At 48.1% G+C, this 26683-nt stretch overlaps 1 protein-coding gene across 1 annotated transcript; it reads left to right on the top strand.

Annotated features, from left to right (window-relative positions):
* Nucleotides 1-996: 996 nt before the first annotated feature.
* PEX11A (peroxin 11A) lies at nt 997-26170 on the top strand. Its single transcript, XM_087663706.1, has 2 exons — nt 997-1666; nt 25461-26170. The coding sequence occupies exons 1-2, from the start codon at nt 1328-1330 to the stop codon at nt 25857-25859; spliced, it is 738 nt and encodes a 245-aa protein (XP_087519832.1). The 5' UTR covers nt 997-1327; the 3' UTR covers nt 25860-26170.
* The last annotated feature ends 513 nt before the right edge of the window (nt 26171-26683 follow it).

Genomic DNA, 26683 nt, shown 5'->3' on the forward strand with positions numbered 1-26683 from the left:
CAAGAAAATAAAAAATAGTTTTTAACGGTGAAAAGGTTTTCACGAAGAGTCCACACAATTGGAAATAGAGCTTTTAGAAAAATAATTAAAGAAAAATGAAGTGTTTTCCCATATTTTGATCCCATGCATGGGAATTGGATTGGTTTTGAAGACTAGGAATACACCTAAAAACTAGGGAATTGTTCTCGTGAGGGTTTCAAACCACAAATAGTTTTTATGCAGGTTTCTAGTTTTGTATTTGCAAATGTGTCCACATTGAGAGTTTTTTGAAACCCTCCTCAAATATAAAATTTGGAAAGACACCTGTTCTCTGAAAAAGTACTGGTTTCGCTTTCCTTAATTAGGAAGAAGGACCTTTACTTTTTCCCTTTTTCCATAAAAAGATAGTTGTTTCATGTTCGAAAATTGGGATGGGGTTATGAGAAAATTGGAAATTGGTTCATGTGAATTGGATTGGTTTTGAATTTTCTCACAAAACCATTGGAGTTTTCTCCACCTGGGTTTTTGAAGGGGGTTTTTTTGGAAAGTTTCTCACAAAAATTGGTTTTGCCCTAAAACCTCTCGGTTTTTTGGGAAACATCATGTCCCTTGTGTTTTCACCAAAAACCTTCATCCATTTTTGGATGGACACACATGGCTCGTCAAAGGCTTGCCCTTTATAGTGATCCCTCTCTTCCCACATTCCATTCATGAGAGTTCCCACCCTGCTTTTTGGCTGACATACGTGTTTAGATAGGGAAAAATGCAATTCATTAATTATCTTTTGATGGGGGTTTTGGAAACCATTTTTGATGAAAATAGTTGCTTATATAGATTATGCAGCTAGGAAGGTTCTATGGATTACAATATGCTTTCTGCACAACAAGTGGTGGATTGCAGTACATAGATGCTTGAGCTTGGGTATGCTCCCTTGAAACCATGGCACGAACACCTCCATTGAATATCTCCCTAAGGACCACACACAATCTCCTCCACCCTTTTCGACGCCACGAGAAGAGCTCGTGGGGCTCGCATGAAAGGCCCTTTATAAGGGGCTTATGTGGCAGAGCTTATGAATGTAAAACAGTTGGACTCCGGAGGAGACACGGCTCTAAATAGAATGTCCAGGTATTGCGGTTCAAAGCAGCCCAATCAGGCTATGGCAGCAAAAGCATCATCATCGACAATTCCTGCTGACCTCCTAACAGAGAAGGCGACGAAGAAAGAGGAAGAAGAAGAAGAAGGCGATGTCTGTTCTTTCAAAGAATTACGACTGATCCAGCAAAAAGGAAGAGCAATCTGAACAGAGAGAAAGAGCGCCACACACACACACACACACAGAGGAACTATGCCCCCCCAGCAGCCTCGCACTTTCCTGGACCACCTGGAAGCTTACCTGAGCAGGCGCGATGGCGTGGATAAGCTGCTGAAGATAACCAGATACTCCTGCAAGCTCCTGCTGACGTCCCCAGCCCTGCGGCCCAAGGACCCCCTCCTGGCCTCCCGCCTCAAGGAGTTCGAGGCCAGCGTCGGGACCAGCCGTAAGGCCTTCCGCCTTGGGAAGTTCATTCAGGATGTTAACGCGCTCCGTGCCGCCCCTTCTGTTCTGTCTCGAGAAGGCTTCCTCGAGTACGTAGCTAGCGGTGGAGAGGGCATCTATTACTTCGTCGAGCAGTTTGTCTGGCTGGTTAGCTCTCTCATACATATACACCCTTTTCACAACAAAGTCGATGATTTCCAGAGCTAGAAAAAACAAAAAGGTATTGGAACCTAGTAGCTGAAGCTTTGCTTATAGTTTGTCTTCAACAATAGTTTTACATAATATTGCTGGGAGATTCGAGGAATTGATACAAGTATCTGGTGCATTGCTTTGGTATCGTATCTGTTCTTCTTTTTCAAAGACGCTTGGGCTGCTTTCTTTTGTGGGCGTTCGGGGGTGTGTGTCTTATATTAGAAAATTAAAAAGAGGCTTGGGCGGCTCCCTTGTCTTGGACATATGATACACTTCCCTCCTATGAGAACCATCCATATATCCTTATCAATGCATCAAGGGGAATGAGTGGTAGATTCCAAATGCGAGGAGTCATGCACGATGACATATTGCAGAAGGATAAGTGACCACGTTCAGCCTCAGTGGTTAGAATTCTAACCTACTTTTGATAGGTCCTGACTTTGTGCACGGTACTAGTCTGCTAATATACTTACTTGCAGTTGGGTCACTTAGGGGCTGTGGGTTAGACAAGTTTTGTCAGACAGATGAGCGACTCTAGTTAGTGGTTACTATTTGTTTGTCATTCATAGTGGATTCAAGCATTTGGCTATCATGCAGCCCTCCTTAATTTTTGAGCATATCATTATGGTTCATCTCACACATTGCCTTCTGTGTAGGAGGTGTGGGAAACACTTAAGAGCCCATATGTTAAAAGACTCCAGCCAGTTTCCAGCATATGACCTCCATGTTATTGGAGCATGAGTGTGCATTGAATCTATAGGGGAGGCTGCTGTCTTGATCTGCCAACTTTTTTGGTTGGACATTCACTGCGTCGCAGAGGGGTGGCACGAAGAAGAAGAAGAAGAAGAAGAAGAAGAAGGGGGAATGCTATTTCTATGGTAAGAAGGGGTATCTCTAGAATGACCATAAGAAGCTAGCAGTAGTGTGGAAGCAAGGAAGATGAAGGACAAGCCTTTTGTTGACTCTTCATCATCTTTAGGTTCCGATGTAGATTTTGAGTCAAGGGCTTGAATTGTGGTCGCTGTAAAGAAGACTACTCGACCCAACCAGCAAAGTTGTTGAATGGATAATAAGTTCACTCCTAGTTGGGGGACATAGTATACATCATCCACTGTAGTGCAAACTGGGCCTTGGTCAGAGGCAAACGGTGAATTTGAATTGTGACAGAAAAGTTGTTTCCAACTCAGACATGCTTGGCTGCAGGGGTTTACGATATGAAAATGTTCTCGATGGGGTTCAATTGATGGGCAGCTACATTGTCCACAACCCAAGGAGTGGCCGAAGTATTCAGTTGTGACAAGTGGGCCTTTATAGTCACCTTGTTAGGAGGCAACTCACAGATGTGGATGAGACTTGCATTCTCAAGTTTCTCTATGGAGACTAGTAGGGGGTCATTCACCACCTCCTAGTAGGTAGTGAAGAAGGCCTTAGAAAGACTGTTCTCTCCTGGGCATTTCTGCCTGTCCTGTGCATGGAAAGCCTCCTCTAATTCTTTCTTTGTGAAGGGGTCTAGGAGGGAGTGTTCCATCTCCTCTGTGACAAGGGACGGGATGTGGTCCCAGACCTGTTGTCTACAAGGCTGTCCTCTGGCTGAGATTGTCTCCTGTTGGAAAAGGTGTCTGTAGTAGTCAGTGGCAATCTCCATCACCTCATTTGGGCTACAGCGAATCCTCCCATATTGATCTCGGAGGTTGCATATCTGCTCTCTTGAGGTGCGGGGTTGATGCACCTAGAAAAATTCCCTGCATATGGTGTCCCCCTTTCGCGCCCAAAAGGCTGTTGAGGTGCGGAAGGAAAACTTCGAGCACCTATCCTTGAGGCCAGCAAGGGCTGCCTATGCGCGCGCCTCCTGTGCGTGGAGAATGGGATCCTCTGGTGTCTCTTGGAGTAGTCTCTGCGTGGCTGCAGGTCTCACCAGAGTGCTCTCTTCTCCTCCCAGCTTTGTTGCCTGGCTTGTAGGGCTGCCTCTTTGCGGATTCTGCTCGACTCGGCTAGGACCTCTGCAACCTCCTCTGCGATCAGGTCTCTCCTGTCCCACTCCCTAGTCTAGAGTTGCTCAATGTGCCTCTTCACCTCCTCCCTCCTCTAGACCGAGTCAGGGATCTGATAGGATTATGTGTCTAGGGTTGAAGCTGGGGTATCAAGTGTCAGGAGAATTGGGCAGTGATCAGATAAAGTGGTGCTGGTAAACTGGCCTACCTGGCCTTCGTGAGAGCATTCCCACTCTCCCACATAAAACCTGTCGAGCCACTCCAGCAAAACTCTGCCCAGTTGCCTGTATCTGCAAGAGAAGTCCAGCGATCTTTCCCTCCTGTGAAAAGTGTTAGCAGAGTATTTGTCAGCTCATGTGTGAGTCTGAGCTTGATCTGGGCTGGGCATTTTTTATTAGGTATTTTAGGTATTTTTCTGGTGTGGCATTTTATGCCAGTGGAGCATTTTATGCACCAGTCGGCCAGCTTTAATGCTGTCCGACCAGCATTCTCCCCACTTTTTCAGCCTATTTATACTCAGTGGCTCCTCCTCAGTCAGTCACTTCATCTTCACCATCTGCAGACTCTGTGGAGAGAGGAGCCAGTGCCAATGCCACGCAGCCAGTGACTCACTGTTGTATGCGACTGTCTCGTGTTCAGATATATGGATTCCATTTCCCGTGCATACATCTGAGTTCTCATCTGTATCGTGTTCTTTTCTTTTCTCTTTTTGTCTTGTGTTTCAGCAGTTTATTTCAGCACATGTTTATGCTTCCACCGCTGCTCCACTTCTGACATGGTATCAGTTTTCAGGATTTGTGTTTCTGCTGTGTTTTCTTACTGATTTCAGGACTGTTTTCTACCCCTGCTGATCAGACGACTGCTGTCGCAGCCAGGCGACCTGTTTTGGGGCTGTTTTCAGCCTGCGTTTTTTGCAGTTTTGCCATCGCCTGCTGCCTCCGCACCCTCTGCTGCCTACGCACCCTCTGCTGCCTGCGTTTTTCATCTGCAGCTGCTGGCGACAGTTTTCTACCTGTTTTCTCCAGTTTACAGCCTGCGTTTTGCTGATTCAGCATCTCTCGTGGCTGGGTGGCTGTTCCTTCAGGCCGTTTTTGCTGTTTTTGGCAGTTTTTGACTGATTTTTTGACTTTCTGCAGCAGATTTTGTCTTCTATTGATCAGATTTTGGGTTATCTTGCATGTGAACTCTCATTTTCTGCAGTCTGTGCTTGTGTTTTGGCTGTGTTTCCTCTCTAAATTCCATCTCTTCTCTACTTCTCTTCTTATCCTCTCCATATGGCTTCTCCATGCACTTCCACTGATGATAAGTTACATGGACCTGATTATCTCACATGGGTTCTCTACAAGTTCCCCCCGGAGTTTGATGGAGTGGCCAATGCTTTGCGGGCGCGGACATCATCGACTCCTGTCAGTTTTACACATATGACCTCGATGCTTCTTGAGCATGAGGCATCCTTGAGATTACAGGGGCGGCTTCCGGCACATTATGGAGGTGAGGCTTATGTAGCTTCAGAGAGGGGTGACGGGAAGAAGAAGTCGAAGGCCCAGTGTTACCACTGTGGCAAGAAGGGACATTTGCGGAAGGACTGCAAGAAGTTAGCGGCTTCCAGGAAGAAGGAGCAGAAGACGAAGCGGAATGCTGACTCTACCGATGAGTCCTCTCCTTCATCAGACTCCGACTCCGATCCTCCGACCAAGGTGAAGTCCAAGGCGCGGAAGCGATCCTCTTCTTTGGATCGCGGGAAGGGCTTGGTGGCCCCTTCCTCAACTGCTTTCTAGTGGTGGTGATGAGGTCATCCCTCACGACTCTCTTGTGCCAGAGAGGGAGTGTGAGCGGGTGTTCAGATGGGGCAGCCGGGCCTCATCTATACTTTTATACAGGTGCACAGGTTCCAGAGAGGGACGTCCCTGACGCATCGACTTCAGTCTGGTGGAATCAAATCTTGGAGCTGGGATTGACATCCAGGTTCATGCTGAGCTAGTTATCTGACAGAGAGCGGGAGGCTTTCGTCTGGAGCTCACATGAGGGGACACTTTGGCGGTCTGGCCAAAGGCAGGGACTCCATGGTCACATATGTTCAGCGGCATTTTTGACAGGATGGTCTTGTATGCTACTGCGAGACATTGGTGATGGACACAGAGACATGCTATGATCTTCTCTATTTTCAGGTGTTTGGTACGATCGACATCGACATCAGGTTCTCTCCGAGGCACCTTGGTGGTGGCTTGATCACCCACTGCTTGGGTATCCATGGTTCTACTTGGTGGTTCTATGTTGTATAGTTTCTGATCCCTTTTCGTTGTACTATTGTATTGTATCAGATCACTCATGATCTGAGAGAGGGTGTTAGCAGAGTATTTGTCAGCTCATGTGTGAGCCTGAGCTTGATCTGGGCTGGGCATTTTTTATCAGGTATTTTAGGTATTTTTCTGGTGTGGCATTTTATGCCAGTGGAGCATTTTATGCACCAGTCGGCCAGCTTTAATGCTGTCCGACCAGCATTCTCCCCACTTTTTCAGCCTATTTATACTCAGTGGCTCCTCCTCAGTCAGTCACTTCATCTTCACCATCTGCAGACTCTGTGGAGAGAGGAGCCAGTGCCAATGCCCACGCAGCCAGTGACTCACTGTTGTATGCGACTTTCTCGTGTTCAGATATATGGATTCCATTTCCCGTGCATACATCTGAGTTCTCATCTGTATCGTGTTCTTTTCTTTTCTCTTTTTGTCTTGTGTTTCAGCAGTTTATTTCAGCACATGTTTATGCTTCCACCGCTGCTCCACTTTTGACATGGTATCAGTTTTCAGGATTTGTGTTTCTGCTGTGTTTTCTTGCTGATTTCAGGACTGTTTTCTACCCCTGCTGATTAGACGACTGCTGTCGCAGCCAGGCGACCTGTTTTGGGGCTGTTTTCAGCCTGCGTTTTTTGCAGTTTTGCCATCGCCTGCTGCCTCCGCACCCTCTGCTGCCTACGCACCCTCTGCTGCCTGCGTTTTTCATTTGCAGCTGCTGGCGACAGTTTTCTACCTGTTTTCTCCAGTTTACAGCCTGCGTTTTGCTGATTCAGCATCTCTCGTGGCTGGGTGGCTGTTCCTTGAGGCCGTTTTTGCTGTTTTTGGCAGTTTTTGACTGATTTTTTGACTTTCTGCAGCAGATTTTGTCTTCTATTGATCAGATTTTGGGTTATCTTGCATGTGAACTCTCATTTTCTGCAGTCTGTGCTTGTGTTTTGGCTGTGTTTCCTCTCTAAATTCCATCTCTTCTCTACTTCTCTTCTTATCCTCTCCATATGGCTCCTCCATGCACTTCCACTGATGATAAGTTACATGGACCTGATTATCTCACATGGGTTCTTTACAAGTTCCCCCCGGAGTTTGATGGAGTGGCCAATGCTTTGCGGGCGCAGACATCATCGACTCCTGTCAGTTTTACACATATGACCTCGATGCTTCTTGAGCATGAGGCATCCTTGAGATTACAGGGGCGGCTTCCGGCACATTATGGAGGTGAGGCTTATGTAGCTTCAGAGAGGGGTGACGGGAAGAAGAAGTCGAAGGCCCAGTGTTACCACTGTGGCAAGAAGGGACATTTGCGGAAGGACTGCAAGAAGTTAGCGGCTTCCAGGAAGAAGGAGCAGAAGACGAAGCGGAATGCTGACTCTACCGATGAGTCCTCTCCTTCATCAGACTCCGACTCCGATCCTCCGACCAAGGTGAAGTCCAAGGCGCGGAAGGGATCCTCTTCTTTGGATCGCGGGAAGGGCTTGGTGGCCCCTTCCTCAGCTGCTTTCTAGTGGTGGTGATGAGGTCATCCCTCACGACTCTCTTGTGCCAGAGAGGGAGTGTGAGCGGGTGTTCAGATGGGGCAGCCGGGCCTCATCTATACTTTTATACAGGTGCACAGGTTCCAGAGAGGGACGTCCCTGACGCATCGACTTCAGTCTGGTGGAATCAAATCTTGGAGCTGGGATTGACATCCAGGTTCATGCTGAGCTAGTTATCTGACAGAGAGCGGGAGGCTTTCGTATGGAGCTCACATGAGGGGACACTTTGGCGGTCTGGCCAAAGGCAGGGACTCCATGGTCACATATGTTCAGCGGCATTTTTGACAGGATGGTCTTGTATGCTACTGCGAGACATCGGTGATGGACACAGAGACATGCTATGATCTTCTCTATTTTCAGGTGTTTGGTACGATCGACATCGACATCAGGTTCTCTCCGAGGCACCTTGGTGGTGGCTTGATCACCCACTGCTTGGGTATCCATGGTTCTACTTGGTGGTTCTATGTTGTATAGTTTCTGATCCCTTTTCATTGTACTATTGTATTGTATCAGATCACTCATGATCTGAGAGAGGGTGTTAGCAGAGTATTTGTCAGCTCATGTGTGAGTCTGAGCTTGATCTGGGCTGGGCATTTTTTATCAGGTATTTTAGGTATTTTTCTGGTGTGGCATTTTATGCCAGTGGAGCATTTTATGCACCAGTCGGCCAGCTTTAATGCTGTCCGACCAGCATTCTCCCCACTTTTTCAGCCTATTTATACTCAGTGGCTCCTCCTCAGTCAGTCACTTCATCTTCACCATCTGCAGACTCTGTGGAGAGAGGAGCCAGTGCCAATGCCCACGCAGCCAGTGACTCACTGTTGTATGCGACTGTCTCGTGTTCAGATATATGGATTCCATTTCCCGTGCATACATCTGAGTTCTCATCTGTATCGTGTTCTTTTCTTTTCTCTTTTTGTCTTGTGTTTCAGCAGTTTATTTCAGCACATGTTTATGCTTCCACCGCTGCTCCACTTCTGACATGGTATCAGTTTTCAGGATTTGTGTTTCTGCTGTGTTTTCTTGCTGATTTCAGGACTGTTTTCTACCCCTGCTGATCAGACGACTGCTGTCGCAGCCAGGCGACCTGTTTTGGGGCTGTTTTCAGCCTGCGTTTTTTGCAGTTTTGCCATCGCCTGCTGCCTCCGCACCCTCTGCTGCCTACGCACCCTCTGCTGCCTGCGTTTTTCATCTGCAGCTGCTGGCGACAGTTTTCTACCTGTTTTCTCCAGTTTACAGCCTGCGTTTTGCTGATTCAGCATCTCTCGTGGCTGGGTGGCTGTTCCTTCAGGCCGTTTTTGCTGTTTTTGGCAGTTTTTGACTGATTTTTTGACTTTCTGCAGCAGATTTTGTCTTCTATTGATCAGATTTTGGGTTATCTTACATGTGAACTCTCATTTTCTGCAGTCTGTGCTTGTGTCTTGGCTGTGTTTCCTCTCTAAATTCCATCTCTTCTCTACTTCTCTTCTTATCCTCTCCATATGGCTTCTCCATGCACTTCCACTGATGATAAGTTACATGGACCTGATTATCTCACATGGGTTCTTTACAAGTTCCCCCCGGAGTTTGATGGAGTGGCCAATGCTTTGCGGGCGCAGACATCATCGACTCCTGTCAGTTTTACACATATGACCTCGATGCTTCTTGAGCATGAGGCATCCTTGAGATTACAGGGGCGGCTTCCGGCACATTATGGAGGTGAGGCTTATGTAGCTTCAGAGAGGGGTGAAGGGAAGAAGAAGTCGAAGGCCCAGTGTTACCACTGTGGCAAGAATGGACATTTGCGGAAGGACTGCAAGAAGTTAGCGGCTTCCAGGAAGAAGGAGCAGAAGACGAAGCGGAATGCTGACTCTACCGATGAGTCCTCTCCTTCATCAGACTCCGACTCCGATCCTCCGACCAAGGTGAAGTCCAAGGCGCGGAAGGGATCCTCTTCTTTGGATCGCGGGAAGGGCTTGGTGGCCCCTTCCTCAGCTGCTTTCTAGTGGTGGTGATGAGGTCATCCCTCACGACTCTCTTGTGCCAGAGAGGGAGTGTGAGCGGGTGTTCAGATGGGGCAGCCGGGCCTCATCTATACTTTTATACAGGTGCACAGGTTCCAGAGAGGGACGTCCCTGACGCATCGACTTCAGTCTGGTGGAATCAAATCTTGGAGCTGGGATTGACATCCAGGTTCATGCTGAGCTAGTTATCTGACAGAGAGCGGGAGGCTTTCGTCTGGAGCTCACATGAGGGGACACTTTGGCGGTCTGGCCAAAGGCAGGGACTCCATGGTCACATATGTTCAGCGGCATTTTTGACAGGATGGTCTTGTATGCTACTGCGAGACATCGGTGATGGACACAGAGACATGCTATGATCTTCTCTATTTTCAGGTGTTTGGTACGATCGACATCGACATCAGGTTCTCTCCGAGGCACCTTGGTGGTGGCTTGATCACCCACTGCTTGGGTATCCATGGTTCTACTTGGTGGTTCTATGTTGTATAGTTTCTGATCCCTTTTCATTGTACTATTGTATTGTATCAGATCACTCATGATCTGAGAGAGGGTGTTAGCAGAGTATTTGTCAGCTCATGTGTGAGTCTGAGCTTGATCTGGGCTGGGCATTTTTTATCAGGTATTTTAGGTATTTTTCTGGTGTGGCATTTTATGCCAGTGGAGCATTTTATGCACCAGTCGGCCAGCTTTAATGCTGTCCGACCAGCATTCTCCCCACTTTTTCAGCCTATTTATACTCAGTGGCTCCTCCTCAGTCAGTCACTTCATCTTCACCATCTGCAGACTCTGTGGAGAGAGGAGCCAGTGCCAATGCCCACGCAGCCAGTGACTCACTGTTGTATGCGACTGTCTCGTGTTCAGATATATGGATTCCGTTTCCCGTGCATACATCCGAGTTCTCATCTGTATCGTGTTCTTTTCTTTTCTCTTTTTGTCTTGTGTTTCAGCAGTTTATTTCAGCACATGTTTATGCTTCCACCGCTGCTCCACTTCTGACATGGTATCAGTTTTCAGGATTTGTGTTTCTGCTGTGTTTTCTTGCTGATTTCAGGACTGTTTTCTACCCCTGCTGATCAGACGACTGCTGTCGCAGCCAGGCGACCTGTTTTGGGGCTGTTTTCAGCCTGCGTTTTTTGCAGTTTTGCCATCGCCTGCTGCCTCCGCACCCTCTGCTGCCTACGCACCCTCTGCTGCCTGCGTTTTTCATCTGCAGCTGCTGGCGACAGTTTTCTACCTGTTTTCTCCAGTTTACAGCCTGCGTTTTGCTGATTCAGCATCTCTCGTGGCTGGGTGGCTGTTCCTTCAGGCCGTTTTTGCTGTTTTTGGCAGTTTTTGACTGATTTTTTGACTTTCTGCAGCAGATTTTGTCTTCTATTGATCAGATTTTGGGTTATCTTGCATGTGAACTCTCATTTTCTGCAGTCTGTGCTTGTGTTTTGGCTGTGTTTCCTCTCTAAATTCCATCTCTTCTCTACTTCTCTTCTTATCCTCTCCATATGGCTCCTCCATGCACTTCCACTGATGATAAGTTACATGGACCTGATTATCTCACATGGGTTCTCTACAAGTTCCCCCCGGAGTTTGATGGAGTGGCCAATGCTTTGCGGGCGCGGACATCATCGACTCCTGTCAGTTTTACACATATGACCTCGATGCTTCTTGAGCATGAGGCATCCTTGAGATTACAGGGGCGGCTTCCGGCACATTATGGAGGTGAGGCTTATGTAGCTTCAGAGAGGGGTGACGGGAAGAAGAAGTCGAAGGCCCAGTGTTACCACTGTGGCAAGAAGGGACATTTGCGGAAGGGCTGCAAGAAGTTAGCGGCTTCCAGGAAGAAGGAGCAGAAGACGAAGCGGAATGCTGACTCTACCGATGAGTCCTCTCCTTCATCAGACTCCGACTCCGATTCTCCGACCAAGGTGAAGTCCAAGGCGCGGAAGGGATCCTCTTCTTTGGATCGCGGGAAGGGCTTGGTGGCCCCTTCCTCAGCTGCTTTCTAGTGGTGGTGATGAGGTCATCCCTCACGACTCTCTTGTGCCAGAGAGGGAGTGTGAGCGGGTGTTCAGATGGGGCAGCCGGGCCTCATCTATACTTTTATACAGGTGCACAGGTTCCAGAGATGGACGTCCCTGACGCATCGACTTCAGTCTGGTGGAATCAAATCTTGGAGCTGGGATTGACATCCAGGTTCATGCTGAGCTAGTTATCTGACAGAGAGCGGGAGGCTTTCGTCTGGAGCTCACATGAGGGGACACTTTGGCGGTCTGGCCAAACCAAAGGCAGGGACTCCATGGTCACATATGTTCAGCGGCATTTTTGACAGGATGGTCTTGTATGCTACTGCGAGACATCGGTGATGGACACAGAGACATGCTATGATCTTCTCTATTTTCAGGTGTTTGGTACGATCGACATCGACATCAGGTTCTCTCCGAGGCACCTTGGTGGTGGCTTGATCACCCACTGCTTGGGTATCCATGGTTCTACTTGGTGGTTCTATGTTGTATAGTTTCTGATCCCTTTTCATTGTACTATTGTATTGTATCAGATCACTCATGATCTGAGAGAGGGTGTTAGCAGAGTATTTGTCAGCTCATGTGTGAGTCTGAGCTTGATCTGGGCTGGGCATTTTTTATCAGGTATTTTAGGTATTTTTCTGGTGTGGCATTTTATGCCAGTGGAGCATTTTATGCACCAGTCGGCCAGCTTTAATGCTGTCCGACCAGCATTCTCCCCACTTTTTCAGCCTATTTATACTCAGTGGCTCCTCCTCAGTCAGTCACTTCATCTTCACCATCTGCAGACTCTGTGGAGAGAGGAGCCAGTGCCAATGCCCACGCAGCCAGTGACTCACTGTTGTATGCGACTGTCTCGTGTTCAGATATATGGATTCCATTTCCCGTGCATACATCTGAGTTCTCATCTGTATCGTGTTCTTTTCTTTTCTCTTTTTGTCTTGTGTTTCAGTAGTTTATTTCAGCACATGTTTATGCTTCCACCGCCGCTCCACTTCTGACATGGTATCAGTTTTCAGGATTTGTGTTTCTGCTGTGTTTTCTTGCTGATTTCAGGACTGTTTTCTACCCCTGCTGATCAGACGACTGCTGTCGCAGCCAGGCGACCTGTTTTGGGGCTGTTTTCAGCCTGCGTTTTTTGCAGTTTTGCCATCGCCTGCTGCCTCCGCACCCTCTGCTGCCTACGCACCCTCTGCTGCCTGCGTTTTTCATCTGCAGCTGCTGGCGACAGTTTTCTACCTGTTTTCTCCAGTTTACAGCCTGCGTTTTGCTGATTCAGCATCTCTCGTGGCTGGGTGGCTGTTCCTTCAGGCCGTTTTTGCTGTTTTTGGCAGTTTTTGACTGATTTTTTGACTTTCTGCAGCAGATTTTGTCTTCTATTGATCAGATTTTGGGTTATCTTACATGTGAACTCTCATTTTCTGCAGTCTGTGCTTGTGTTTTGGCTGTGTTTCCTCTCTAAATTCCATCTCTTCTCTACTTCTCTTCTTATCCTCTCCATATGGCTTCTCCATGCACTTCCACTGATGATAAGTTACATGGACCTGATTATCTCACATGGGTTCTTTACAAGTTCCCCCCGGAGTTTGATGGAGTGGCCAATGCTTTGCGGGCGCAGACATCATCGACTCCTGTCAGTTTTACACATATGACCTCGATGCTTCTTGAGCATGAGGCATCCTTGAGATTACAGGGGCGGCTTCCGGCACATTATGGAGGTGAGGCTTATGTAGCTTCAGAGAGGGGTGACGGGAAGAAGAAGTCGAAGGCCCAGTGTTACCACTGTGGCAAGAAGGGACATTTGCGGAAGGACTGCAAGAAGTTAGCGGCTTCCAGGAAGAAGGAGCAGAAGACGAAGCGGAATGCTGACTCTACCGATGAGTCCTCTCCTTCATCAGACTCCGACTCCGATCCTCCGACCAAGGTGAAGTCCAAGGCGCGGAAGGGATCCTCTTCTTTGGATCGCGGGAAGGGCTTGGTGGCCCCTTCCTCAGCTGCTTTCTAGTGGTGGTGATGAGGTCATCCCTTACGACTCTCTTGTGCCAGAGAGGGAGTGTGAGCGGGTGTTCAGATGGGGCAGCCGGGCCTCATCTATACTTTTATACAGGTGCACAGGTTCCAGAGAGGGACGTCCCTGACGCATCGACTTCAGTCTGGTGGAATCAAATCTTGGAGCTGGGATTGACATCCAGGTTCATGCTGAGCTAGTTATCTGACAGAGAGCGGGAGGCTTTCGTCTGGAGCTCACATGAGGGGACACTTTGGCGGTCTGGCCAAAGGCAGGGACTCCATGGTCACATATGTTCAGCGGCATTTTTGACAGGATGGTCTTGTATGCTACTGCGAGACATTGGTGATGGACACAGAGACATGCTATGATCTTCTCTATTTTCAGGTGTTTGGTACGATCGACATCGACATCAGGTTCTCTCCGAGGCACCTTGGTGGTGGCTTGATCACCCACTGCTTGGGTATCCATGGTTCTACTTGGTGGTTCTATGTTGTATAGTTTCTGATCCCTTTTCATTGTACTATTGTATTGTATCAGATCACTCATGATCTGAGAGAGGGTGTTAGCAGAGTATTTGTCAGCTCATGTGTGAGTCTGAGCTTGATCTGGGCTGGGCATTTTTTATTAGGTATTTTAGGTATTTTTCTGGTGTGGCATTTTATGCCAGTGGAGCATTTTATGCACCAGTCGGCCAGCTTTAATGCTGTCCGACCAGCATTCTCCCCACTTTTTCAGCCTATTTATACTCAGTGGCTCCTCCTCAGTCAGTCACTTCATCTTCACCATCTGCAGACTCTGTGGAGAGAGGAGCCAGTGCCAATGCCCACGCAGCCAGTGACTCACTGTTGTATGCGACTGTCTCGTGTTCAGATATATGGATTCCATTTCCCGTGCATACATCTGAGTTCTCATCTGTATCGTGTTCTTTTCTTTTCTCTTTTTGTCTTGTGTTTCAGCAGTTTATTTCAGCACATGTTTATGCTTCCACCGCTGCTCCACTTCTGACATGGTATCAGTTTTCAGGATTTGTGTTTCTGCTGTGTTTTCTTACTGATTTCACGATTGTTTTCTACCCCTGCTGATCAGACGACTGCTGTCGCAGCCAGGCGACCTGTTTTGGGGCTGTTTTCAGCCTGCGTTTTTTGCAGTTTTGCCATCGCCTGCTACCTCCGCACCCTCTGCTGCCTACGCACCCTCTGCTGCCTGCGTTTTTCATCTGCAGCTGCTGGCGACAGTTTTCTACCTGTTTTCTCCAGTTTACAGCCTGCGTTTTGCTGATTCAGCATCTCTCGTGGCTGGGTGGCTGTTCCTTGAGGCCGTTTTTGCTGTTTTTGGCAGTTTTTGACTGATTTTTTGACTTTCTGCAGCAGATTTTGTCTTTTATTGATCAGATTTTGGGTTATCTTGCATGTGAACTCTCATTTTCTGCAGTCTGTGCTTGTGTTTTGGCTGTGTTTCCTCTCTAAATTCCATCTCTTCTCTACTTCTCTTCTTATCCTCTCCATATGGCTCCTCCATGCACTTCCACTGATGATAAGTTACATGGACCTGATTATCTCACATGGGTTCTTTACAAGTTCCCCCCGGAGTTTGATGGAGTGGCCAATGCTTTGCGGGCGCAGACATCATCGACTCCTGTCAGTTTTACACATATGACCTCGATGCTTCTTGAGCATGAGGCATCCTTGAGATTACAGGGGCGGCTTCCGGCACATTATGGAGGTGAGGCTTATGTAGCTTCAGAGAGGGGTGACGGGAAGAAGAAGTCGAAGGCCCAGTGTTACCACTGTGGCAAGAAGGGACATTTGCGGAAGGACTGCAAGAAGTTAGCGGCTTCCAGGAAGAAGGAGCAGAAGACGAAGCGGAATGCTGACTCTACCGATGAGTCCTCTCCTTCATCAGACTCCGACTCCGATCCTCCGACCAAGGTGAAGTCCAAGGCGCGGAAGGGATCCTCTTCTTTGGATCGCGGGAAGGGCTTGGTGGCCCCTTCCTCAGCTGCTTTCTAGTGGTGGTGATGAGGTCATCCCTCACGACTCTCTTGTGCCAGAGAGGGAGTGTGAGCGGGTGTTCAGATGGGGCAGCCGGGCCTCATCTATACTTTTATACAGGTGCACAGGTTCCAGAGAGGGACGTCCCTGACGCATCGACTTCAGTCTGGTGGAATCAAATCTTGGAGCTGGGATTGACATCCAGGTTCATGCTGAGCTAGTTATCTGACAGAGAGCGGGAGGCTTTCGTATGGAGCTCACATGAGGGGACACTTTGGCGGTCTGGCCAAAGGCAGGGACTCCATGGTCACATATGTTCAGCGGCATTTTTGACAGGATGGTCTTGTATGCTACTGCGAGACATCGGTGATGGACACAGAGACATGCTATGATCTTCTCTATTTTCAGGTGTTTGGTACGATCGACATCGACATCAGGTTCTCTCCGAGGCACCTTGGTGGTGGCTTGATCACCCACTGCTTGGGTATCCATGGTTCTACTTGGTGGTTCTATGTTGTATAGTTTCTGATCCCTTTTCATTGTACTATTGTATTGTATCAGATCACTCATGATCTGAGAGAGGGTGTTAGCAGAGTATTTGTCAGCTCATGTGTGAGTCTGAGCTTGATCTGGGCTGGGCATTTTTTATTAGGTATTTTAGGTATTTTTCTGGTGTGGCATTTTATGCCAGTGGAGCATTTTATGCACCAGTCGGCCAGCTTTAATGCTGTCCGACCAGCATTCTCCCCACTTTTTCAGCCTATTTATACTCAGTGGCTCCTCCTCAGTCAGTCACTTCATCTTCACCATCTGCAGACTCTGTGGAGAGAGGAGCCAGTGCCAATGCCCACGCAGCCAGTGACTCACTGTTGTATGCGACTGTCTCGTGTTCAGATATATGGATTCCATTTCCCGTGCATACATCTGAGTTCTCATCTGTATCGTGTTCTTTTCTTTTCTCTTTTTGTCTTGTGTTTCAGCAGTTTATTTCAGCACATGTTTATGCTTCCACCGCTGCTCCACTTCTGACATGGTATCAGTTTTCAGGATTTGTGTTTCTGCTGTGTTTTCTTGCTGATTTCAGGACTGTTTTCTACCCCTGCTGATCAGACGACTGCTGTCGCAGCCAGGCGACCTGTTTTGGGGCTGTTTTCAGCCTGCGTTTTTTGCAGTTTTGCCATCGCCTGCTGCCTCCGCACCCTCTGCTGCCTACGCACCCTCTGCTGCCTGCGTTTTTCATCTGCAGCTGCTGGCGACAGTTTTCTACCTGTTTTCTCCAGTTTACAGCCTGCGTTTTGCTGATTCAGCATCTCTCGTGGCTGGGTGGCTGTTCCTTCAGGCCGTTTTTGCCGTTTTTGGCAGTTTTTGACTGATTTTTTGACTTTCTGCAGCAGATTTTGTCTTCTATTGATCAGATTTTGGGTTATCTTACATGTGAACTCTCATTTTCTGCAGTCTGTGCTTGTGTTTTGGCTGTGTTTCCTCTCTAAATTCCATCTCTTCTCTACTTCTCTTCTTATCCTCTCCATATGGCTTCTCCATGCACTTCCACTGATGATAAGTTACATGGACCTGATTATCTCACATGGGTTCTTTACAAGTTCCCCCCGGAGTTTGATGGAGTGGCCAATGCTTTGCGGGCGCAGACATCATCGACTCCTGTCAGTTTTACACATATGACCTCGATGCTTCTTGAGCATGAGGCATCCTTGAGATTACAGGGGCGGCTTCCGGCACATTATGGAGGTGAGGCTTATGTAGCTTCAGAGAGGGGTGAAGGGAAGAAGAAGTCGAAGGCCCAGTGTTACCACTGTGGCAAGAATGGACATTTGCGGAAGGACTGCAAGAAGTTAGCGGCTTCCAGGAAGAAGGAGCAGAAGACGAAGCGGAATGCTGACTCTACCGATGAGTCCTCTCCTTCATCAGACTCCGACTCCGATCCTCCGACCAAGGTGAAGTCCAAGGCGCGGAAGGGATCCTCTTCTTTGGATCGCGGGAAGGGCTTGGTGGCCCCTTCCTCAGCTGCTTTCTAGTGGTGGTGATGAGGTCATCCCTCACGACTCTCTTGTGCCAGAGAGGGAGTGTGAGCGGGTGTTCAGATGGGGCAGCCGGGCCTCATCTATACTTTTATACAGGTGCACAGGTTCCAGAGAGGGACGTCCCTGACGCATCGACTTCAGTCTGGTGGAATCAAATCTTGGAGCTGGGATTGACATCCAGGTTCATGCTGAGCTAGTTATCTGACAGAGAGCGGGAGGCTTTCGTCTGGAGCTCACATGAGGGGACACTTTGGCGGTCTGGCCAAAGGCAGGGACTCCATGGTCACATATGTTCAGCGGCATTTTTGACAGGATGGTCTTGTATGCTACTGCGAGACATCGGTGATGGACACAGAGACATGCTATGATCTTCTCTATTTTCAGGTGTTTGGTACGATCGACATCGACATCAGGTTCTCTCCGAGGCACCTTGGTGGTGGCTTGATCACCCACTGCTTGGGTATCCATGGTTCTACTTGGTGGTTCTATGTTGTATAGTTTCTGATCCCTTTTCATTGTACTATTGTATTGTATCAGATCACTCATGATCTGAGAGAGGGTGTTAGCAGAGTATTTGTCAGCTCATGTGTGAGTCTGAGCTTGATCTGGGCTGGGCATTTTTTATCAGGTATTTTAGGTATTTTTCTGGTGTGGCATTTTATGCCAGTGGAGCATTTTATGCACCAGTCGGCCAGCTTTAATGCTGTCCGACCAGCATTCTCCCCACTTTTTCAGCCTATTTATACTCAGTGGCTCCTCCTCAGTCAGTCACTTCATCTTCACCATCTGCAGACTCTGTGGAGAGAGGAGCCAGTGCCAATGCCCACGCAGCCAGTGACTCACTGTTGTATGCGACTGTCTCGTGTTCAGATATATGGATTCCGTTTCCCGTGCATACATCCGAGTTCTCATCTGTATTGTGTTCTTTTCTTTTCTCTTTTTGTCTTGTGTTTCAGCAGTTTATTTCAGCACATGTTTATGCTTCCACCGCTGCTCCACTTCTGACATGGTATCAGTTTTCAGGATTTGTGTTTCTGCTGTGTTTTCTTGCTGATTTCAGGACTGTTTTCTACCCCTGCTGATCAGACGACTGCTGTCGCAGCCAGGCGACCTGTTTTGGGGCTGTTTTCAGCCTGCGTTTTTTGCAGTTTTGCCATCGCCTGCTGCCTCCGCATCCTCTGCTGCCTACGCACCCTCTGCTGCCTGCGTTTTTCATCTGCAGCTGCTGGCGACAGTTTTCTACCTGTTTTCTCCAGTTTACAGCCTGCGTTTTGCTGATTCAGCATCTCTCGTGGCTGGGTGGCTGTTCCTTCAGGCCGTTTTTGCTGTTTTTGGCAGTTTTTGACTGATTTTTTGACTTTCTGCAGCAGATTTTGTCTTCTATTGATCAGATTTTGGGTTATCTTGCATGTGAACTCTCATTTTCTGCAGTCTGTGCTTGTGTTTTGGCTGTGTTTCCTCTCTAAATTCCATCTCTTCTCTACTTCTCTTCTTATCCTCTCCATATGGCTCCTCCATGCACTTCCACTGATGATAAGTTACATGGACCTGATTATCTCACATGGGTTCTCTAAAAGTTCCCCTCGGAGTTTGATGGAGTGGCCAATGCTTTGCGGGCGCAGACATCATCGACTCCTGTCAGTTTTACACATATGACCTCGATGCTTCTTGAGCATGAGGCATCCTTGAGATTACAGGGGCGGCTTCCGGCACATTATGGAGGTGAGGCTTATGTAGCTTCAGAGAGGGGTGACGGGAAGAAGAAGTCGAAGGCCCAGTGTTACCACTGTGGCAAGAAGGGACATTTGCGGAAGGACTGCAAGAAGTTAGCGGCTTCCAGGAAGAAGGAGCAGAAGACGAAGCGGAATGCTGACTCTACCGATGAGTCCTCTCCTTCATCAGACTCCAACTCCGATTCTCCGACCAAGGTGAAGTCCAAGGCGCGGAAGGGATCCTCTTCTTTGGATCGCGGGAAGGGCTTGGTGGCCCCTTCCTCAGCTGCTTTCTAGTGGTGGTGATGAGGTCATCCATCACGACTCTCTTGTGCCAGAGAGGGAGTGTGAGCGGGTGTTCAGATGGGGCAGCCGGGTCTCATCTATACTTTTATACAGGTGCATAGGTTCCAGAGAGGGACGTCCCTGACGCATCGACTTCAGTCTGGTGGAATCAAATCTTGGAGCTGGGATTGACATCCAGGTTCATGCTGAGCTAGTTATGTGACAGAGAGCGGGAGGCTTTCGTCTGGAGCTCACATGAGGGGACACTTTGGCGGTCTTGCCAAAGGCAGGGACTCCATGGTCACATATGTTCAACGGCATTTTTGACAGGATGGTCTTGTATGCTACTGCGAGACATTGGTGATGGACACAGAGACATGCTATGATCTTCTCTATTTTCAGGTGTTTGGTACGATCGACATCGACATCAGGTTCTCTCCGAGGCACCTTGGTGGTGGCTTGATCACCCATTGCTTGGGTATCCATGGTTCTACTTGGTGGTTCTATGTTGTATAGTTTCTGATCCCTTTTCATTGTACTATTGTATTGTATCAGATCACTCATGATTTGAGAGAGGGTGTTAGCAGAGTATTTGTCAGCTCATGTGTGAGTCTGAGCTTGATCTGGGCTGGGCATTTTTTATTAGGTATTTTAGGTATTTTTCTGGTGTGGCATTTTATGCCAGTGGAGCATTTTATGCACCAGTCGGCCAGCTTTAATGCTGTCCGACCAGCATTCTCCCCACTTTTTCAGCCTATTTATACTCAGTGGCTCCTCCTCAGTCAGTCACTTCATCTTCACCATCTGCAGACTCTGTGGAGAGAGGAGCTAGTGCCAATGCCCACGCAGCCAGTGACTCACTGTTGTATGCGATTGTCTCGTGTTCAGATATATGGATTCCATTTCCCGTGCATACATCTGAGTTCTCATCTGTATCGTGTTCTTTTCTTTTCTCTTTTTGTTTTGTGTTTCAGCAGTTTATTTCAGCACATGTTTATGCTTCCACCGCTGCTCCACTTCTGACAAAAAGCTGGGTCTTTCCAAGCATCACATGCTCCTACTGCGAGGAGGAAGACCTCCCATGCCTCCTGCTCCTCCCCAGCCATACCTTGATAGTTCCTATCTTTGCCCTGCTGGTCTTCTAAGGCCTTTAGGTTGTTGAAGTCTCCTTCAACAATCCGAGAGTTCATCTCTGGGAGTCTTGCTGCAATCTCCACCCAAAACTTGCTGCGTGTCCTAACCTCCGTAGGGGAATAGACATTGAAGACTCCAAGGCACGAGTCCCTAGTATCCAATGTGATCCATAGAACCCTCCTTGCCACAATCGTCCCATGGTCACATACATAGGCGGTGAGGCCCAAGCTAATAGAGGTGCATATGCCTCCACTCCTACTGTGGGCACTGATGGCGTATTCCCAGTAAGTGTGCGAATTGCCTAGGAGTATCTTCCCTACCCGATGGGCCTAGGTGGGGGTGAGCTTGTGCTCCTGCAGAAGGAAGATGCCGATCTGTTCGGCGAGGGCAGGTTGCAACTCTTGCCAAACAATCAACTTCGTGGAACCACATGCCCCACTGTAGAGGAGGCTATTGACCAAATAGGCATTTGTTCGGTGTGGAAGCTGTTGATAAAGAAGAAGAGCTATGGGGCATGCGGATATGCTTTGCTACAAGCCTGGACAGTGAACTCCATTCCCCCATGGTGGCCCTCGGGCGGACCATGGGGGTGATAGATGCTCTAGGTGGTATCACTAGGGAATTTATTAGCCAGTTTGAGAGGGGCAACTTTGTACATTGGTAAAAACGGGCCGCCCGTGCTAGGGGCCACTTAATCACATCCATCCATGCTCTCCACTGTGGAGGGGCTTGAAAGATGATGCTCATATGTGGGACCTTGGCACCAGCCCACCTGTTAATGTCCATCACGCAACCTGGCCATTGTTGGGAAAAGAGTGCTAGTTCTCCTTCTCCCATCCACTGGGAGATGTGGTCTGCCACTTGACCCTTCACCTCCTCCTCCTATTTGCGTCATCGTCTAGTCTCCTGTGTGAGAGGTGACACAGATAGGAGGAGGCGAAGGGTCAGGTGACTGTTTTCTCCGCGCTCCACAACTCTCAGGTAGGACCACGGACCACTGCAAAAGAACTCCTGTGGTAGTAGTGGCGCCTGTCTCGGGAAAGTGTGATGGGTGGCAAGGGCAGATAAGTTGGTGGTTGTGTGGGGAGGGGGGTGCTAGGCTACTGGTGAGTGGAGGATGTCGATGTACGGGACTCCTCACCTCCTGTGGGAAGAGGGGGGAAATGGGCCGGGGGGGAGGGGGTCACCTGTACTGGGTGGGGATTAGGGGGGGTGATTGGTGGGGGAGATGGTGGGGAGGAGGACGATCAAGGGATGGTGGGATGGTCGGAGGTATAAGGCGGGTGGGGGGGGGGGGGGGGGCGGCGGTTTTGGAGAGGAGGGGGGGCTTCGGGGTGCTCTGCTGGGGGGCCCGACACTTGCCCTCTTGCATCTTGCTGCCGTAGCTATGTTTACGGGGTTGACTGCGGCCCCCCTACCGTCTCCCTCTCTGTCATCTCTGGACTCGTGTAAAACCATCAGCGTCCGCTTGCGGGCTTGTTGGCGAAGCTGCCTTGGCTCCGAAGCGCGTGCAGTCTGCTGCTTGATGCCTAAAGTCATGGCAATGCAGGCACTGCCCTAGCTACCCAGTCACAATAACCTATTGCCTGAAGGAGTGTCCGCCTACCTCAATCTCTAGAAACTTTGAAATATTCTTTGTATCTTTTAGTGCGATCCGTACCTTTGGGACTCCTGCGTCAGTCACTGCATCCGCGAAGGAAGCAGGAAGAACTGTGCTGAAGAGCCGTCCAAGGTCCTCCACTAACTGCGATACTCTACCGCCGGTCTTGGGAAGAGTAAGGTGACCGGATGTCTAAGAAACTTGTTCTGGAGTGCGAATGCCTCCATTGTGAAGCCACTGTACCAGGGAACCATGTAGATGGCCCCCTTTGTGGAAGCATAGGGTGAGCTATCCACTAGCTCATGGGCTGCGTCTGCAGAGGTGAGTCGAACAATGAATATCCCATGACCCATGAGAATTGCCTCTGCAATCTACGCTATGCCAATGCGCAACGTGGAGTGAAGCCAATCCCGAAGCTGGGCCCTAGATGGGGAGTGTCCTACGACTTGACCAAAGATCTCTATTTCTTTTAGCTCCAGCTTTGTGGCACGAACGGCTAAGAGATGTTCCTCAGAGAGGACGATGCGCAAGGTGTTTGACTGGGGGGCACTCCAGAATGCACCGGCATCTGACCATAGGTTTCCATTGTGTGTCCTTGATAAGAACCTACCAATCACGCTGTTGTGCTACTGGAAGAGGGGGGGGGGGGATTCTTTTTTTGGCTGGTGGGGGAGGTGCTGGACACCACTAAAGGCCGGCACTCAATGGGGGGAAGGCGGAGAAAACAGTGCCATGGGGGGGAGAGAGCTGGGGGCGGGAGAGGACAGCAGGCGGGGGTGGGTGAGGCGGAGGCAGCTTTGGGGGGGAGGGCAGTGCTCCCCAGGCGGAGCAGAAGGCGGGGGGGGGGGGGAGCACGTACGATGGGGGGGGCGGAGACCAGTGCACGCGACGGCAGGAGCTTTATGTCAGTCACAGATGATATCTTGTGTGATCACCAGTATTGGAATTTGGGCTCGCTATTTGATGTTTTTGCACACTAGGATAGTATGGGGTTGTGGTTTGGGATGCCAACTCATTGGATCTGGTTGTGTTCGTGCACTCTTTAGGCACTAGGCTTGGAGGTGAGCCCCTTTGACTCAATGGCCAGGAGGTGAGCTTGATGTCCATTATATGCTGGGTACAACTTGTGTCCATGTCTGATGTGCAGTTTGGATCCTAGGGGGATGTTTTATTGATATCAAAGTGTGAACCTGCTTTATGGCACGAGGTAAGATATATGCAAATATCATTGTTCGCTCAGGAGTCATGGGATTGTGATGCTACACACCTGATGGGTAGGACTTCAAAGTTTATCTCAATTAGTGTGTATGGGATGCTACTAGCAGAAAGGGCGTACATGGGAGGCATGTGTTGTAGGTGATGGGTAGGACTTTATCTCAAATGGGGTGTATGGGATGCTACTAGCAAGAAGGACATACATGGGAGTCATGTGTTGCGAGTGGTGGGTATAGAAGGCAGTTTGAGTGGCATAACTGCATTTATGGGCTGCAAATTTTATGTTTCTGATGTGGAACAACAGCATAGTAGAGTCCAAGATTGAAAATACAGCAGTCAAGAGCTGGAATGATGACATGACAAGTTGAAAACAGTCGGTTTTGGGCAGCAACAGCAATGAGCTTGTCTAAAGCAGCAGGAATGTCGGTTGGAGCAGTTGTGGAAACATGAGGGACTGTTTTGTAGCGGGCAGGTCTAGATAGCAGTGCTGGATGACATAGTAGCAACATGGATGCTTGGAGCTGTCATGTCATGTGGAGCTGGTAGTGGGCAGCAGGAGCCTCTGTTTTGGGGCCGAACATTGCACATACACCATTGTACTACAACTCCTCTCACGAACTGCCTACTGTATTTGGAGGTGAGAAATGACCACCACTCTTTTGAGCTTGAGCTGCCAAGGGTGCTAGCATTGTTGGGCAAGTTTTGCACGACCCTCCAAATCTTGTTCTGGATTAACACTGAGTGCCAGTGATGCTCCACTAAGCCACGATAATAGAGCCAAGGCTGCATCAAGCTCAGAGTCGCATCGAGGAGAGGAGCCACCTCCAAATAATCTTGAATCTTGAAATCAGCTATCTAGATAACCACTCACCAACTCATTCAAGTGGTACTTCTTAGCTTTGGTCTTTAGCTTAGCCTGAAAGGCCTGCTTCACCAGATTGTGTTTCATTCGGTGATATGGTTTGGAGATGGTGCTTGTCAACAAACTGGTCTTAGGACCTAGGTTATGTTCTCTACTCATGACCGTCACCTCCCATATCATGTCAAGCTGTGTCTTTTGGCTCTACATTCCCCTAGAGCCTCACTGGCAAGGGGCTTGGGTGTTTCGACAGGATGAACAATTTCAGATTGAGTAGATGATCTCAATATTCGACAATCCACTGCACATGCTTTTGTTTTGCTCTAGGTTCAGGTTCCACTTCATGGAGTAGCAAGAAATGCTTTTTCTTGTACAAAGGTGCAGTATAAGGATGCTTGTGCAGGAGGTGGTGGGGTTGACATTCATACAGCTGTGAGCAGTCAACCAGGAGTGTGCTAGTTGCCTCTTTGTTTTTCCCTTTTGGAGTTCACACAATCTATAAATTTAATGACATTTCTTGGAAACAATATCATTATCATAAGTTGTTTGAAGGGTAGCATGTGTGGGGAATTTCTCCAAGTCAGCGAGATAAGTGAGGGAGGGGAACACTGAAGAAACAACCACAAAATCAGAAAAGCCAATCCTGTTGCTTGATAAATTACTGGGTCTCCCTTTGGGCTGCAAAAGTTGTGCATTTATAGCAAAGAATCTACCAGATAGCCTGCATATCTGGATAATAATTTGCTTCTCAATATGACTGAAAGTGTTCCATAAAATTTGTCATGAAGTTTTGGGAGTCTGAACATGTTGAGCTGATCTTTTCTCCTCTTGTGATCATGGTTATAGCTGTGTACATGAAAGATCAAAGCTGTTCAAAAGAATCATTGAAGATAGTAGATCCATTTTGTTTTTGTGTGTATTCATGTAGACTGATTGTGGATTACATTTCAAGCTACTATGGCATGGCTGCTAACAACATTCTTGATACAATAGAGTTTAGTATTCTTGGTGTTAATGGTCAAATTTACTGCTGCTTTCATAATCCACTGATTATAAAGGTTACACTTTATGAAGGCAAAGGCAGGGCTTCTGGACAAACGCCATCAAAAAAGGCTGCAGACTATTAGTGCATGGGCAGAATTTATTGGGTATTTCGGAAGTGTTGCTTCAAAGATTCTGCAAGTACAAGCCATCTTAGCAAAAGAGTCAAAGCTTTTACATTCTCTAAATAGGGGCAAAGATTCTGCTGAACTGACACTGACATCAACTTTCCAAGCTTCTGCAATGCTTGCTGAGTTACGTAAGAAACGACTTATGAAGACACTTTCAATCATTCAAGATTTTGCAGATGCTCTTCTTGCTTTGAGTGATATTCGAGATGGAAAAGGGGCTTTAGCAGATCCTTTCCTGCTGTCCCTCTGTGGTTTACTCTCAGCCCTTATCAGCATGCACAAGAATTGGTTGGCCTCTTGAGTTGCATATTAGTTACAGACTGAAAGGGGGACAGAAATTGCATATCAAGATATGGCTTAGCTTCCAGCCTTCGAAATTGGCTTTGATAATGTTCAGCTATTGTAAATTCCATTTTTTATGATTTGATGAAACCTGAAGTCTGATGCAGGAACCTTGAATGTAATGTCAATTCTTTTGTAGGTAGGGTACGGAAACATCATGGGTTATTTGTGGTTGGATACAAATTCTTATAGGTAGAATGAAAAAGCATCATGGGCTATTGGTTGCATCATATAAATACCCAAGACTTCTATAATTGTGAAGAAACATTTTATTCAATTCAAGTGTCAATTAGCAGGGTTATGAGCAATGCATATGGGCATAACCCTATTGAGCCACTAAAATTAAAAGGTTGCATGCCCACAAAAACATGCCCACAAAAACAGCCCCAAAAAGATAGATTCATGAAATGGGTATTATTTCATTCAATAGGACAAATGCTGAAAAACCCCCAATTAAGGACATGGTGTGGGTGTGCATTCTTTGATCATTATCATTCATTCCACTCCTGTTTGGGTGCTCTCCCCCCTTTCCTATTGCCTACGTCCCTTGGAGTTGTTGCCTAGCATTGGAGGTGGCATTGTGCTATGTGGTGGTGCAATGTTGTTGTGCAGTCTATTGCTAGCTTGTTTCTGTGTGTTGGGGGGTGCTTGTAGGGGTATTGTCAGCCTATCCACTTAGTTGCCTTGTTGCACCATTATTAGTGATTGCATCTTGTGTTTTGCTACTCTGCACAAAGCACTCATAGACACTAGTATCATTAAGTGCACATAGTCTACACATGC

This window comes from Lygodium microphyllum, chromosome 23, assembly GCF_053477565.2.
Source record: "Lygodium microphyllum isolate KBCC chromosome 23, Lygodium_microphyllum_v1.1.10, whole genome shotgun sequence".
NCBI lineage: Eukaryota > Viridiplantae > Streptophyta > Polypodiopsida > Schizaeales > Lygodiaceae > Lygodium > Lygodium microphyllum.

What these genes read in the sequence shown, in the direction of transcription:
- PEX11A (XM_087663706.1), top strand. Translation starts at nt 1,328, where the DNA reads ATGCCCCCCCAGCAGCCTCGCACTTTCCTGGACCACCTGGAAGCTTAC. An exon ending in TCGAGCAGTTTGTCTGGCTG is followed by an intron (nt 1,667 to 25,460) that starts GTTAGCTCTCTC and finishes CACTTTATGAAG; the next exon opens with GCAAAGGCAGGGCTTCTGGA.